General features: G+C 41.6%; 1 protein-coding gene across 3 annotated transcripts in view; it reads left to right on the forward strand.

Annotated features, from left to right (window-relative positions):
- ANGEL2 (angel homolog 2) overlaps positions 1 to 16,100 on the forward strand; it is a 41,907-nt gene extending 25,807 nt beyond the window's left edge. For all 3 annotated transcript variants that reach the window (XM_073628394.1, XM_073628396.1, XM_073628395.1), the window contains exons 6-9: positions 4,379 to 4,490; positions 6,096 to 6,156; positions 14,060 to 14,223; positions 15,712 to 16,100. In XM_073628394.1, the coding sequence (XP_073484495.1) occupies positions 4,379 to 4,490; positions 6,096 to 6,156; positions 14,060 to 14,223; positions 15,712 to 15,860 (486 nt within the window). In that variant the 3' untranslated portion in view covers positions 15,861 to 16,100. The remainder of the gene's footprint in view (positions 1 to 4,378; positions 4,491 to 6,095; positions 6,157 to 14,059; positions 14,224 to 15,711) is intronic.
- Positions 16,101 to 16,611: the final 511 nt, after the last annotated feature.

Below are 16,611 nucleotides of genomic sequence, written 5' to 3' on the forward strand. Positions count from 1 at the left end.
AAAACTCCTGCCAGCCGCATCTTTGGAGCGGTGAAGGAGCGGTGTATTCACCACTCCTAAAATGCTCCTGCCCATCGAAATCAATGGGACAGTGCGGCAATACCGCGGCTATAGCCGCGCTATACGAGCATTTTTAACCCTTTTTCGGCCGCCAGCGGGGGCTTAAAACCTCACCGCTAGCGGCCGAATACCGCGGTAAAGCAGCATAGCGCTGTTTTACCGCCGACGCCCCCTACCGCCCCAGTGTGAAAGCAGCCTTAGGGCTTAGGAAAATGAAACAAAACAAAAGTGTGAGTACACTCGGTAATCAATATATACATGTAGTCATGGCACAAAATATTGCCACCCCTGCATTTCTGTCAGATAAGGCCCCTTTAACACAATTGGACCGATTAGATCCGCCTATGCGTTTTTCAGGTGGATCTGATTGGGCCACCTATTGACTTCTATGGGTATGCGGATGTCAGCGGATATGTGTCCGCTGACAACTGCCTGGCATCCGATCTACAAGATCCGCTGAAAACAGTCATATGGCAATACGTTCGCCATCCATCCAGCGGATCGGATGAAAACAGAGAGGCTGTCTGCTTTCATCCGCTCTTTCATAGAGGAGAGCGGGACTCTTGACAGGTCCGTTTCTGCACAGTGAGCGGAGACGGACCTGTCACCCGCCTTCTCAGTGGGGATCAGCGGAGTGATCAATGCTGAGCAAGCGGAGTCCGTCCAAAACGTATCTGCCCTGTGTGAAAGGGGCCTAATGCACCACTTTGCCCAGAAAATTGTTGCAATTATAAATATTTGGGCATTCTCATGTTTATTTCTTTTGTTTTTGTATTGGTATGGCACGAAAGTGTGGAGAAGCAAAAAGGCAAAACTCCAAAAATGGACTGGACAAAATTTTTGTAAAATAATTGCATTCCAAGTTTGTGATGCTCCTGTAATTTGTAATTAAATTCGCCTGTATCAGTTAACGTGCTGACAATATAGAAATCACACCAGCAACCAGGCAAAATGGTGAAAAATTGACTCCACCTTTCTGTTGTGTCTGTGTGCCACACGTAGCATGGAGAAGAGAAAGATCAGCAAAGCATTAGAATTGTCTGAGAATTTGAGAACAAATATTGTGGAAAAGCATGGACAATCTGAAGGTTACAAGTCCATCTCCAGAGATCTTAATGTTTCTGTGTCCACTGTGCACATCATTGTCAAGAAGTTTACAGCCCATGACATGGTAGCTAATCTCCCTGGACGTGGAGGAAAAGGGAAAAAATTATCAAAGATTATAACAAAGGATTGTTTGGTTGATAAAGCACCTCAATCAACTTCCAGACAAATTCAAGCTAACCTTCAGGCACAGGGTACAAATGTCAGCTCACACTATACATCACCATCTGAGTGAAAAGGGACGCTATGGTAGGAGTAGGGCTGAAACAACTAATTGATTAATCGACAACCAATCGATTATGAAATTAATCGATTACTATTTTCATAATCGATTAATCGGCCAGTAACAAAATGGGGTTAAAGGTAATGAGTCTGATATTTACCAGATTCACCCTTTAATAGTATATACAGTATATCTCTACCCTAATAGTATATACAGTATATCTCCTCTAGAGCTGCACGATTCTGGCCAAAATGAGAATCACGATTTTTTTGCTTAAAATAAAAAGATCACGATTCTCGCGACGTAAAATCTTTCACATCATACAAAAAAAAAAAAAAAAAAAAAAAGCTAACGTTACTGGGTAGTGTTTTTTTGTTTTTTTGGTTTTTTTTATTCATTAAAGTAATTTTTTTTTTTTTAAAAAATTGCATTTGAAGGACCGCTGCGCAAATACAGTGTGACATAAAATATTGCAACAACCACCATTTTATTCTCTAGGGTGTCTACTAAAAAATATATATACAATGTTTGGGGGTTCTAAGTAATTTTCTAGGAAAAAAAAAATGATTTTAACTTGAAACTAACAAATGTCAGAAAAAGGTTTAGTGTTTAAGTGGTTAAACTTTTTTCACTTACACACAAAGTCTATTCCATTAACAAATTGTTACAATGTTTATTACAAAACTGTTAAACTGCTAAAGAATGTTGTGAGTCTTGGCAGACTGTCCAGTATTTCTGCTGTGGCTTCAGATGAGCAGAGAGAATTCTTTGCATAGAAAGAATTGTGAAACACTTTAGTCAAGATCGCGATAACGATTCTTGAAAATTAATCGTGCAGCTCTACTCTCCTCTAATAGTATATACAGTATATCTCTCCTCTAATAGTATATACAGTATATCTCTCCTCTAATAGTATATACAGTATATCTCTTCTGTCTGTTATTCTCAGAGTGGATTCGATATTTTGCACCCTAACCATATAGTTGGTTATTTATATTTACCACTGCATAGAGATATTTAAGAATAAATTCCTTTTTTTAAAAAAAACTTTACATAGTAACTAAATTATACACACCACTTTTTTTAAAGGTTATTAACTGATTAATCGATTATTTAAAACAATAATCGGCCAACTAATCGATTATGAAAACAATCGATAATTGCAGCCCTAGGTAGGAGACCCAGGAGGACCCCACTGCTGACGCAGAAACATAAAGTCAGATTGGAGTTGGACAAAACTTACCTGAGGAAGCCAAAATCCTTTTGGGAGAATGTGCTGTGGACAGAGGAAACAAAATGACAGATTTTTGTCTGTCATTCTACTGTTTTCAGAAAAAGAAATGAGGCCTTTTAAAGAAAAGAATCCAGTCCCTACAGTCACACATGGTGGAGGTTCACTGATGTTTTGGGGTTGTTTTGCTGCTTCAGGCACTGGATGCCTTGACCATGTGCATGACCTTATAAAATCTGAGGACTACCAAAGAATTCTGGGATGCAATGCAGGGCCCAGTGTCGGAAAGTTGGGTCTTCGTCAGCGCTCATGGGTCTTACAGCACGACAGTGACCCAAAGCACACGTCAAAAAGCCCCCAGAAATGGTTTAAGATAAAGCACTGGAGAGTACTGAACTGGCCAGCAATGAGTCCAGATCTAAATCCCATAGAGCACCTGTGGAGAGATCTCAAAACCGAAGTTTGGAAAAGGAACCCTTCCAATCTGAGAGACCTGGAGCAGTTGGTGAAAGAAGAGTGGTCCAAAATTCCAGTAGAGAGGTGTAAGAAACTCATCGATTTGGTTACAGGAAGCGATCGATTTCAGTTATTTTTTCCAAGGGGTGTGCTACCAAATATTAAAGGGTAACTCCACTTTTGTGGGCAGAAAAAATCGCAAATAAAGAAAAAATAATATAGCACATATAATTGTGACGCTAATCACATTGTAATAGAATGTTATTAAAAATTACCCTTCCTTTTCAATCTGCAGCCGCTGTAATTTTCTGTAAATGTAGTGCAATATGGCTACATGGAGTTGTTCTGTACTCAGAGTGTGGACTGACCACCCCCCAGAAACAGAATTTCCTGCTTGTGTGATTGGCTCACCAATTTTCCCAGAAGTCTGCCTAAGATGCAAGTCAGATTTCAGGCATCCCCTGCAACAAAAATGTCATTTTTGGAGAGATACTTTCAATAGGAGCACATCTAAAGGGATGCAGGCCCAGCAGGTTTCCTCATTAGTGCCCTGCAGCTGTACACCTGACAGTTTAATTATGAAACCCCTCCCATTAGACCCACTCAGTACAGAGGCATAGACACACACACATGGATTACTTCAGAATAACAAAAGGTAGGAATCTGCAACAAAGGTTGTTATAATCCTTGCAATGTACATAGATCGCCCAGAATTTTTTTTTTTCTCAACAAAAGTAGAGTTGCGCTTTAAATTGAGGGTGCCACTAATTGTGTCCAGTCCGTTTTTGGAGTTTTGCATGGAATGTGTCGGATTTGTTTTGTTTCTCCACTTTTTTCATACCAATAAAAACAAAAGAAGGCAACATGAGAATGACTAAACATTTGTAATTGCAACAATTTTCTGGACGAAGCGGTGCGTTATCTGGCAGAATATTTTTGGCCATGACTGTAGTTTGGTGTTATAGAAGAGTTCAATATCCATCCATCAGCTGCTGGTTCAAGCAGAAACATACATGCAGTTTCTTTCATTTTCCTAAACACTAATGAAGGGGCCTCCAAAACAGTCTGTCAATGGAATAAACTTGTATCTGGATCTGAATACCACACTGCAAAGCTTAAATTCTAGAATCATTCAGGTTTTTATTGCTGTCTGGACTGTCAATGCAATAACTTAGTACTCCCAAATACAATACTCAGCGCCTACACCTTGTTGCCAAAAGATACTGACCCATTCTAAGAGCCATATCCCACAATTCTCCTAATTCTGCCTTTTTTGTGTGTTTTTTTTTTTTTTTTTCTTATAGGTGTCTGGGCAGGAACACTATACTTCAGGACAAAGGATTTTATCTATTCCAATTTGGCCAAAAAGCTTGGGCATCACTCAGACGTGTGTGTATGAAGCCCAGAAGAGAAAAGGTTCAGTACAGTTTTAACAAACTTTAATTCTTTAGATATGTGAAAGCGATTGTAAATGATCACCTTGTAAAATAACCAATTCAGTTTAAAATAGAAATGAAAGACAAAACATTTTTGTATAGATATAATAATAAAAACATTATAAATACCCTTTTTTTTTTTTTTTTTTTTTTTTTTTTTTTTTTTTTTTTTTATAAGTGATCACATTTCCTTTTGTTCTCAGCTGCATAATAGCTGGGGGATGAGAAACAGCAGCACATTGAGCTTCCCAGTGAATGGCTGTGCAGCGGGGGCATGTCAGGAGAAGTCTGATCATTGGAGGATATCACACTGAGTTCCCAGCATATCTAGAGAACTGGCCACAGTGTGCTCTCCTCCTGCTTGGTGTGGTCAGTTTTTTTATTAGGAAAGCAGAGGGCCTGGCAGGAACACCAGGGATTTCATATAAAGGAAGCAATGCAAAGAGAACAGGATACTTTCTCATACGAATACATGGTACAGCAGACACCTATCAGGAATAGGTAGTGTTGGGATAACAAACGCTTTAAGTGGGTTCTTCTAAACAGCTGAAAGAGGTTGTTCTTCATAATTGTGCATGCAGGAATTTACACTTGTAAACTTCAATGCTTAACTTGTAAACATTGATTAACTCTTTTGGAAAATGCTATTGGCCTAGCTGTCATGCTTTTATGCATTTCTTCCCTCCTCTTTTTTTTTTTTTTTTTTTTTTTTTTTTTTTGAGACCAAGAGTTCTGTTTTTCTTGTTTTGAGTAAGTATTGAAGCCAGAGAGAGCTAGGCAAGTCTTCAAGTCTGTCCCTGTGGAGCCCCTTGGCTCATAGGCCTAGGCTGTACATGGGGTCTTCTACCCCAGTTGAGATCATGCCCCACCCCTTCCTAGTGTTAAATCCCCAAGCCTTCTCATTCAGCTATTACATGTCAGAGCATCTTCCACATACTGAATGTTTGCCATTGATTTACAATATCAACCTAAAAGTGATATTAAATTCGAACGCTTTTTTTTTTTTTTTTTTTTTCTTAAGATAAAAATTAAAAAAAAAACAGGTTGATAATTATCTGCTCTGTGCAATTGAATTGCACAGAGCTCCTGGGTTCTGCCAGCACTCTCCGCTCCTCCTCTTTTCAAAGTGCACCCATAACAAGTCATGTGCTGTGGAAGCACTCGTGTAGTCATGCTCCCGACCCAGGCTTTGTGTGTCCATAGACACACACTCGGCTTGCAAGCTGCTGTCGATGTGTCTCTTCTGAGTTTGGACGATCCTTCACAGATGTTACTGCATTTACAAGCATTCCTTTATGGATTTATGTGAGTGTTCAATTGGCTGATCCATTAAAGTTGTCTTTCAATACTGCGCTTAGTGGCGCCCCCCTATGTTGTTCTATGAGGGGCCTTTATAATATTTTTTCAGAGGAAAGCATAAAATTCCAATGTCTTCTATGTAAACAAAGCTGACTTTTGCAAGAGCTTTTCCTTGGAATAACCAGACTGATATCTAACTGAAAATGAAAGTCTGTTACTATAAGTCATCAAATCAGTTGCATCACTGGATCTCAGTTTATTCGCATTTTTTTTTCCCCATTCTTAGAAGGCCCACCGGAAGAAGAAGCTGTTGGGTACACTAGACAGACAGAGGCATCCAATTACAGGTATGTCTTATCCACAGCTTATTTGGTTGTAGAATTGGGATTTACTTTAAGTCCAAATGTGCAGCTTCTCCAAAACTTATTCTACCTTGTACAGCCAGCACTGTCCCCACCTGGGTAGGCGATAATTTTATAGTTTTTTTTTTTTTTTTTTTTTTTTTGTTTTTTTTTTTTTAAGCTGGCCATAGATGGATTGAAATTCAGGAGGGACCAGATGAATTTCGATCCATCTATGGTCGTTCCCGTTCTAGAGAAGTCGATCTAATGACCAATTTTTCTCTTGAACTGGCTTTTTGGAAAATGTTCCCGCTGGCTGATCAAAAAAAAACCTGTTTCATGTATGACCAGCTTTAAGGCGTTGCAAACAGCATGAGGTTTCTCTGGGTCAGTAGCAACACAGAGGTGAATAATTTAAAGGAATTTAACATTATTTTTTTTATAAATGCACCTACTATGAATTATTAACAAAAAATGTACATTTGTTTGCATTATTGTATTAAGGCCTGCTGAGCAATGCCACTGTGATCAGTGTGTCTCACAGGGGCAGTACACAGGCTTCTGTATTGTGTACCATCAGCCCCAGGTCCATACAAAGATACAGATCTTCTGTTATGGGGATGAAAGAAGATAACAATGGTCTAATGCCCTGTACACACGATTGGACATTGATCGGACATTCCGACAACAAAATCCATGGATTTTTTCCGGCGGATGTTGGCTCAAACTTGTCTTGCATACTCATGGTCCCACAAAGTTGTTGGAAAATCCGATCGTTCTGAACGCTGTGACGTAAAACACGTACGTCGGGACTATAAACGGGGCAGTAGCCAATACCTTTCATCTCTTAATTTATTCTGAGCATGCGTGGCACTTTGTGCGTCGGATTTGTGTACAAACGATCGGAATTTCCGACAAAGGATTTTTTTGTCGGAAAATTTTATAGCAAGCTCTCAAACTTTGTGTGTCAGAAATTCCTATGGAAAATGTGTGATGGAGCCCACACACGGTCGGAATTTCCGACAACAAGGTCCTATCACACATTTTCTATCGGAAAATCCTATCGTGTGTACAGGGCATTAGAGTGCGGTGACATCAATGCACTTGTTCTGTTGCTCTGTGAGCCCCTCTGCCACAATGCAGATGAGACTTGTGGTTTTCCAATTCAGAGATCCCCATGAATGTATAAAGTGGTTGTACGGATGGATTAACTACAGGATGCTGCAGTTTAGTTAAGTGGAGTGAGGGTGGAGGTTGGTGAACACCACCATGTTTTAAATTGGAAGCAAACCCCGACTATGACTCTTATTAAAAATGTTAATTCCCTCCTCCTCCTGCCTAACCTGTATAAAAATGATTTGTGTGTTTTACCTTTTTTATAAAACTGGCCTGGTCACAGGATCCTGCAACTCTGTGTAAGGGAGCACTAGAAAACTGATATAAATTCCAGGAGCACAGACATCGCTCATGGACTCCCATAGCCCAGCTGTTGTCTACGTTCCCTCCTGTCACCAGTCAGTATCCCTGATCTCCGCCACACCAGTCATATAAAGCTGTACTGCAATGGTGACAGTCTGTGAAAAAGAAAAAACTATATAAAGGATTACCCAATATATTTTTTTTTTTTTTTTTAAACTGGTCACCTGTCAAAAAAAGACATATATATTTTATTTTTTATTCATTTTTCTAAAAATTTTGGCAATATAAATCCTGTATTATTATTATTATTATTATTTATTATTATTATTGTTATTATTGTTTTAATAATAACATAAATTGCAACTTTAAAAAACTCACCATGCCTCTTACTAAGTATCTTGGACTATCTACTTTCCAAGAAGGGGTCATTTGGGGGATATTTGTACTGTCCTGGCATTTTAGGGCTTCACAAATGAGCTAGACAGTCAGTACATAAAGATTGATGAATTTTCAAATATACCATAGTTTGTGGACTCTATAATATTCCTATAGACTAAATAATATACACGGATTTGGGTGAGTTTTAGGCCTCATGCCCACGGATGTTTTACAGCCGCTTTTTTGAGCGTTTTTTGCAGCTTAAAAACGCCTGTCCATGTTAGCCTATGGCCTCATGCCCACCATGCCGTTTTTTTTTAAGCTGCAAAAAGAAAAAACAGGACCAGTGCGTTCTGAGGCTATAGCGCTTGAGCTGTAAAAACATCAGATGCCGGCAAAAGGTGTTAAACACGATTTAACGAGGCTTAACACTGTGTTAAGCCTCGTCCGGCGTTTCTGTCTCTATTCAAAATCAATGGTTCCCTATGGGAGCCCATTGATTTGAATAGAGGTCGCACCAGAAGTCGGATCAAGAATCTTGAGGGGGGAATGAGAATTGCGTGAGGTCCCCCCCCCCCCCCCCCCCCTAAGACGATACCAGACCCTTTTGGTCTGGTATGGATCTTAAGGGGAACCCCCACACCAAATAAAATGGCATGGGGTCCCGTCCCCCCCCCCAAGATCCATACCAGACCTTTATCCGAGCACGCAGCCCAGTAGGTCAGGAAAGGGGGGGGTGAGCGAGCGCCCCCCTCTCCTGGACCATACCAAGCCACATGCCCTCAACATGGGGGGTTGGTGCTTTGGGGTAGGGGGGCCCTGCGCCCCCCCACCCCAAAGCACCTTGTCCCCATGTTGATGAGGACAAGGGCCTCTTCCCAACAACCCTGGGGTACTCATTCACCTGGGGAAAAAAGTGTCAATAAAAAAAAACACACTACACAGGTTTTTAAAGTAATTTATTAGGCAGCTCCGGGGGTCTCTTCTGACTTCGGGGTCCTCTTCTCACTTCTCCGCGCTCTCCGGTATCTTCTGCCGGGCTCCTCCGCTATCTTCTGCCGGGCTCCTCCGCTATCTTCTGCTCTTTTGCTAGCGGTTGCCCGGTCTTCTCCGTTGTCTTCTTCCCTCTCCTCTTCTTCCAATGTTGACTTGACCTTCTCTCCCGCTGTAATGCCGTGTGCGCAACGAATTATATAGTCATGGGGCGGGGTCACTGGGTGATGTCATCTGGAGACCCCGCCTCTTCTAACGTCACAGTTCCAGGGCATGATGGGACTGTGACGTCGTAAGGGATGGGGTCACCTGATTACATCACCCGGTGACCCTGCCCCATGCCTATATAAGTTAATTGCGCACATGGCATAACAGCGGGAGAGAACGTCGAGTCAACATCGGAAGAAGACAAGAGGGAAGAAGACCAGGCAGCCGCGAGCAGAAGATGGCAGAGGAGCCCGGTAGAAGACACCGGAGAGCCCGGAGAAGTCGGAAGAGGATTCCGAAGTCGGAAGAGACCCCCGGAGCTGCCTAAAGCACCCCTGCCCCAAAGCACCAACCCCCCTATGTTGAGGGTATGTGGCTTGGTATGGTCCAGGAGAGGGGGTCGCTCGCTCGCCCCCCTTTCCTGACCTTAAAGTAGCGCAGTGCTGAATAGCACAAAAAAGCCCTGGCCATAAAGGGGGTAAAATCATCCAGTGGGTTAAGTTATGGTTAAGCTTTTGTCTGGGAGGGTTATGTATAACTGAGGACTAGCTGTACAAAATGAGAAATCTTTTCACAAGAATAACATCTTCTACACAAGTATGTCGCTGTCTGCCTGCAGATCTACTTGAACCATATCATGTCCTAGGGTAAATTTTTTTTTTTTTTTTTTTAATAAGCACCAGTTTACTCAACAACAACTGCTGTACATACCAAAATGATGTCCACTTCAGTTTTGCAGCACAAAACTTTCATTTTGTAATTTTTTTGTTTTTAAACCCTCAATATATATTTGTATGATAAGTAGAGAAATGGACCAAGATGTTAAAGTGCATTTTAGCTTGTTTTATTTGATAACATTTCATATAATTTTAATACTATTCCATATATTTTTGCTGAATTATTTTCATTTTGATACACATGTCTGCGTTGAATGGATCATAAACTAGTGCCTATTGTTTAGATTTGGCATTTTTCCGTATTATGGCCGTAATTCACTGACCTGCCTGTGGGTGAGATCACAGCAGGGCTGTAATAAACGGGTTAAAGCAGAGTTCCACCCAAAAGTGGAACTTCCGCTCATCTGATTCCTCACCCCCCTCTGTTGCCACAATTGACACCTTTCAGGGGGGAGGGGGGGTGCAAATACCTGTCTAATACAGGTAGTTGCACCCACTTCCTGGAATAGACTCCCGCGGGAGTCACTTCCTGCACCCCCCCCCCCCCCCCCCTGTCTCCTGGGAAACACACAGGTCCCAGGAGATAGCGGGGACCACTTAGGACGCACAGCGTGACTCGCGCATGCGCAGTAGGGAACCGGGAAGTGAAGCCGCAACACTTCACTTCCTGATTCCCTCAAAGAGAATGACGGTGGCAGCTGCCGAGAGCCGAGCGATTCATTGGCTTCAGCTGCTGACATCGCTGGACTCCAGGACAGGTAAGTGTCCATTTTATTAAAAGTCAGCAGCTGCAGTATTTGTAGCTGCTGGCTTTTAATATTTTTTTTTTTTTTTAGGTGGACTCCCGCTTTTAAGTAAAAAAGATGAGACTGTGCTGACTTAAAGCGTATCTAAACTCCCCAAGAATTGAATATATTTTCAGTTTACCAGTACCTTAGATGTAGTGGCTACATTTTTTCTTTTTTCTATCCTCCCCCCCCCCCCCCCCGGTGATCCTGCCAGTAACACACTTCCTGTCATGGAGTGAGCATACACCCTCCCTGTTCTGTATCTATGGTGGAGCAACATTCTCGCCTAAGGACAGAGTATGTTAGGACTACAGAACACCTCCCTCTCTCCTGTTAGGGGAGGGTTAAGAATAATTCTTTTTTAGGTTCTGGACTGCTTGAGCTTAAGAAATGGCAACAAAAAAATAGGATTCCCATAACTGTGGGGTGTGGGTGCATTACAATGCAGGTGCAATGCCTTAGTGTCTTGGGGTGCCATTCAAAATGAATGCCACAGCAATGCATATTACATCTGTTAACACAATGTGGAAGTGTAAATGGGCCCTTGAGCTAAAATAATGGCCTTAAAATTATTTCTCTGTTCGACGTGCACAGGGATGTTTAATATGTATTTTTTTTTTTTTTTTTTTAATGCAAGGAAGCCTAATATATATACAGTGCTTCTCCCCCCTGGCATTTTTCGTGTTTTGTTGCCTCACAACCTGAAATTAACATGGATTGTTTGAGGATTTGCATCATTTAACTTACAAAACATGCCCACAAATTTGAAGGTGTGTGTGTGTGTGTGTGTGTTTTTTTTTTTTTTTTTTTTTTTATTGTGAAGCAAACAACAAATGGAACAGAATAACAGAAAAAGTCAATGTGCATAACTATTCACCCCCCTAAGAGCCCTTTCACACTGGGGCGGGCATCGGTGGTAAAGCGCCGCTATTGTATTGTTTTACCCCCCGCTAGCGGCCGAGAAATGGTTAAGAACCACCGCAAAGCGGCGGTATAGTCGCGCCGTCCCATTGATTTCAATGGGCAGGAGCGGTGAAGGAGCGGTATACACTCCGCTCCTTCACCGCTCCGAAGATGCTGCTAGCAGGACTTTTCTTACCGTCCTGCCAGCGCATCACTCCAGTGTGAAAGTCCTCGGGGCTTTCACACTGGAATGAAAGCAGTGGCACTTTCGGGTCGGTTTGCAGGTGCTATTATTAGCGCAATAGCGCCTGCAAACCGCCCCAGTGTGAAAGGGCCCTTGTGAACAGCAATCTCTAAGTCTGACCACAGATTTTCTATTGGCTTGAGGTCTGGGCTTTGACTAGGCCATTCCAACACATTTACATGTTTCCCCTTACACCACTCAAGTGTTGCTTTAGCAGTGTGTTTGGGGTCATTGTCCTGCTGGAAGGTGAACCTCCGTCCTAGCCTCAAATCACACACAGAGTGGTACAGGTTTTGCTCAAGAATATCCCTGTATTTAGCACCATCCATCTTTCCCTCAACTCTGAACAGTTTCCCAGTCCAGACTGTTGAAAAACATCCCCACAGCATGATGCTGCCACCACCATGTTTCACTGTGAGGATGGTGTTTTTTTTGGGTGATGTGATGTGTTGGGTTTGCGCCAGACATAGCGTTTTCTTCTATGGCCAAAAAGTTCAATTTTTGTCTTCCCAGACCAGAGCACCTTCCTCCATACATTTTGGGAGTCTCCCACATGCCTTTTTTGCAAATTCAAAACGTGCCATTTTGTTTTTTGCTGAAAATAATGGCTTTCTTCTGGCCACTCTGCTATAAAGACCAACTCTATGGAGCGTACGGCTTATTGTTGTCCTATGTACAGATGTTCCCTCCTTGCCCGGTCCATGAGTTTTAGTGTCCGGCCGTCTCTTGGCAGGTTTGCTGTTGTGCCATGTTCTTTCCATTTGGTTATGATAGATTTGATGGTGCTCCTAGGGATCATCAAAGATTTGGATATTTTTTTTTTATAACCTAACCCTGACTTGAACTTCTCAACAACATTGTCCCTTACTTGTTTGGAGAGTTCCTTGGTCTTCATGGCAGTGTTTGGTTAGTGGTGCCTCTTGCTTAGGCAGCCTCTGGGGCCTTTCAAAAAGGTGTGTATATGTAATGACAGATCACGTGACACTTAGATTGCACACAGGTGGACATCATTTCACTAATTATGTGACTTCTGAAGGTAATTGGTTGCACCAGAGCTTTTTATGGGCTTCATAACAAAGGGGGTGAATACATACGCACATGGCAATTATCAGTTTTTTATTTCTGAAAAATAGTTTTATGTATATATTTTTCAAATTTTACTTCACCAACTTGGACTGTTGTGTTCTGATCCATCACATATAATTCAGATTAAATGAACATTCAATGAAAGGCTGTAATGTAAAAAATAGGAGGGTGAATACTTTTGCAAGGCACTGTGTGTGTGTGTGTGTGTGTGTATATCTATATCTACATACATACATACACACACCATGAAGACCAAGGAACTCTCCAAACAAGTAAGGGACAATGTTGTTGAGAAGTACAAGTCAGGGTTAGGTTATAAAAAAATATCCAAATCTTTGATCCCTAGGAGCACCATCAAATCTATCATAACCAAATGGAAAGAATATAGCACAACAGCAGACCTGCCAAGAGACGGCCGGACACTAAAACTCATGGACCGGGCAAGGAGGGCACATCTGTACATAGGACAACAATAAGCCGTACGCTCCATAGAGTTGGTCTTTATAGCAGAGTGGCCAGAAGAAAGCCATTATTTTCAGCAAAAAACAAAATGGCATGTTTTGAATAAAAATATATATAAAAATAAATTTACTTTTACTAACTACTATAACAAGGGGGTTAATATGTGATATTACAGGTGATGACAGGTACTGTGTATGGATGCGGGTTTGTTAGATACTTCCTCTGTAGCCCTTTCAGGCCTGGGACAGAGTGTCCTTGATGTGCTGCTTACATGGTGCTAGCCAGGATTAGGATATCTCTCTGAACCTGGAAATGCTTGGATCTGAGCACTTCCCTGTTCATTTGAAGTTAAAGGCGTTTGGCTGAATGTAAATTAACTGGTACCCTTCTAAGCTAAGCATTCTGAACCTTTCTGCAGCAAACCCAAGGGAGGAACACACAAGGGGGTGTGGGGTACATACTGTCATTATGTAGAAGTGATTGGGTGGCTTTATAGCTACCCAGATTATTTCTGCATGAATGTCAGATTCACCAGCATTAATAGAATATGAACGGTCATTCATGGATTTGTTTTCATTCTTTGACTGCCCTGCCATTGCAGTAAGAGGTTTAGAATGTTAATAACTTGATCAGTAGTCACTCATGGTAGTTACCAATCAAGTCTTTGGGTTTCCCCACAGTTTTATGATCCCAGGAGGGTGGAGATGCACAGATTTGTGTTTTTTACTCTGATCCATCTGTTTCTCTATCAGGGAGCTATCGAATCTGAACCACCACTTCAGCCTTTCCTCAGTATATTCCCATGTGATCCCGAACTCCGGGGTGCCAGAGGTCACCACCTGCCACTCCAGATCTGCCGTCACTGTGGATTACATCTTCTATTCTGCACGCGACAATGACGTTTTTGCCCAGCCAGGTAAAACTTTTTTATTATGCCCATTGTTTCTCGATTTAGATCTGGTAATGATGAATACTTTCATGTACTGTAAAAGCTAGAGCTTTAAAGAGGAGCTGAACTGTAAATGCTGTGCCCCACTGTAAAGTATATATGTGGGCTACGCTGAGAGTGGCCAGGAGGAACTTAAAAGTAAAGCTTCACTAGTTTTGGGGGTTTTTTTTATGCAAGAAAGCTCACGGTTTGTTAATTTAGAAACAAACATTCAATAAAAGATCATTTTATAAATGTGAAAATTTTCCAAAAATTATTAGGGTGAATCTGTAGGTAATTCACCAACAATGAACAGTAGATGGCGTACAAGGATTATGATTGTTTCACATAGATCAGGGGTTTCCAAATTTTCTGAACAAAGGACTAGTTTGCTGTCCTTCAGACTTTAGGGGGGCTGGATTGTGGCCATTGAGAGTACAGAATGTCACAGCATCAGTGAGAGTAAACAATCCCCCATCATTGGTGTCATTGGGAGGAATTGTGCGCCATCATTGGTGTCATAATTTAGGACCCATTGTTGGTGTCATTACTTTACTTCATCTGCTATGTAATATGGCATGTGTAGTTTTCACAATAAAACAGAGGAAGAGTTGCCTGTATTGCTAAAATGGATTTTTGTTTCAAAGGATCAGGCCACCGAAAATGAATAATCCCAGTGTTTTGTAATTTTTAAGGAGTTAAACCATCTGTACTTATTCACCTTGTTTTCTTTCAAATATTCTGTACTAATAACTTGTACTGTATTCTCAATAAAAATGTTTGAAAAAAAAAAAAAAGCCAAAGCTCGTTTGGCTGTACTACTTCTGTGGATCACAGGAGTGCAGTTCGTTTTGCACTTCTGTGACCCGTTTTCAGCAGAGAGTGGGCTGAAGTCTGCTCTCTGCTGATGTCACAGTCGGTCCAGGCTCGCGACGTCCTCACGACCATGGAGTCAGGATCCGCCCAGATCCCTGAGCCGCTGAGAGCCTGAGCCGTCTGCCTCCCCCTCCACAGCCCAGCACTCCAATGAGCGAGGAGGGGGCAGGGCAGGGAGCTGTGACTGATAGTCACCAGCTCTCTGCTCAGGGAGCAATGAGAACCGAGCGATCGGCGGTGCTCGATTCCTCGGTTCTCGTGTTTTTAATTTTTTTTATTTATTTAAAAACATTTTTTTTTTTACCCCTCTGTTTTCATGTGGTAAACATGTTATCACCTGTATTAGTCGTCACACACACACACACACACACACACACACACACACTCTGGATGAAGGACTGCAGATGAATTTCTCCACAGTGGCTATAGCCACGGACATTAACGTGGTGTTTTTTAACTGCTTGTTCAGAATATGAAAATACTTTAGCATGCATAGTCTGGGCACAGGTTCTCATTAAGACAGATCTCACTGCAGAGGCATATTTACCACAAGCACCATGGGACATAGCTCCTGTTTGATTGTTTCTTGTCTCGTTCCAGGAGTCAGCGTTCCATATAATGGGCTGCAGCTTCTTGGAAGGCTATCCCTTCTTACTGAAAAAGATTTATGGAGTGTCAACGGCCTTCCCAATGAGACCAATTCCTCCGACCACCTCTCGCTGCTAGCCAGGTTCCGGCTGGAAGTATGACATCTGCCCACCATTTTAGACTCGTTCTCATTTTCTTTTAGAGTAAAGCCCTGGATTCAAGAAGGTTCTGGGTGTTTTATTTATTCCAGTTTTTATGACTTGTGTTTTACTTGTACTTTTTATTGATTTGTATTCTGAATTTTGTGCCATTTGTAAAATGCCCCGTGTTAGGGAAGAGATTGTAAATATTTTCTAATACAAAATAAGAAATAAAAAAAAAATTGGATTATTTGGCTTCCATTTTCTAGATGGAGTGTTTTTATTTATCTTTTTATTTTATTTTCTACCTATAACTGAATGCAGTCTGGTGAGGTGGCATCACAGCTCCTCATTTTGGTGTTAGGGCAGATCCTGAATATGCTCTCTGCAGCATTTTCCTGTAAGTTCAGGGCAGCAATGGGGCCTTAAGGAGCTAAATTTTGTTTGGAACATTAAATTTATCTTGAAACAGAAAATGGTTATCTCCAAACAAATGGTACAGCAATGGGAGCCAGTTTCGCTGCCTCTTATGCTAACATCACTATGGGTTTTTGGGAGGAGTATTATATTTGGAGTACTAACCCTTTTGCGAGATGCATTGTATTCCTAGGTCGATATAGCGATGATATCCTGTTAATTTGGAGTGGGAGTCATGAGGATTTCGCAGCTTTTGTTGCACACTATAACAATAATCAATTGGGCCTCAGCTTTACCCACGTAATAGATACTGTCTCTTTGGTATTTTTGGACCTAGAATTGTTCCATGAGGGAA

The sequence above is a fragment of the Aquarana catesbeiana genome, linkage group LG04, assembly GCF_042186555.1.
Source record: "Aquarana catesbeiana isolate 2022-GZ linkage group LG04, ASM4218655v1, whole genome shotgun sequence".
Classification (NCBI taxonomy): domain Eukaryota; kingdom Metazoa; phylum Chordata; class Amphibia; order Anura; family Ranidae; genus Aquarana; species Aquarana catesbeiana.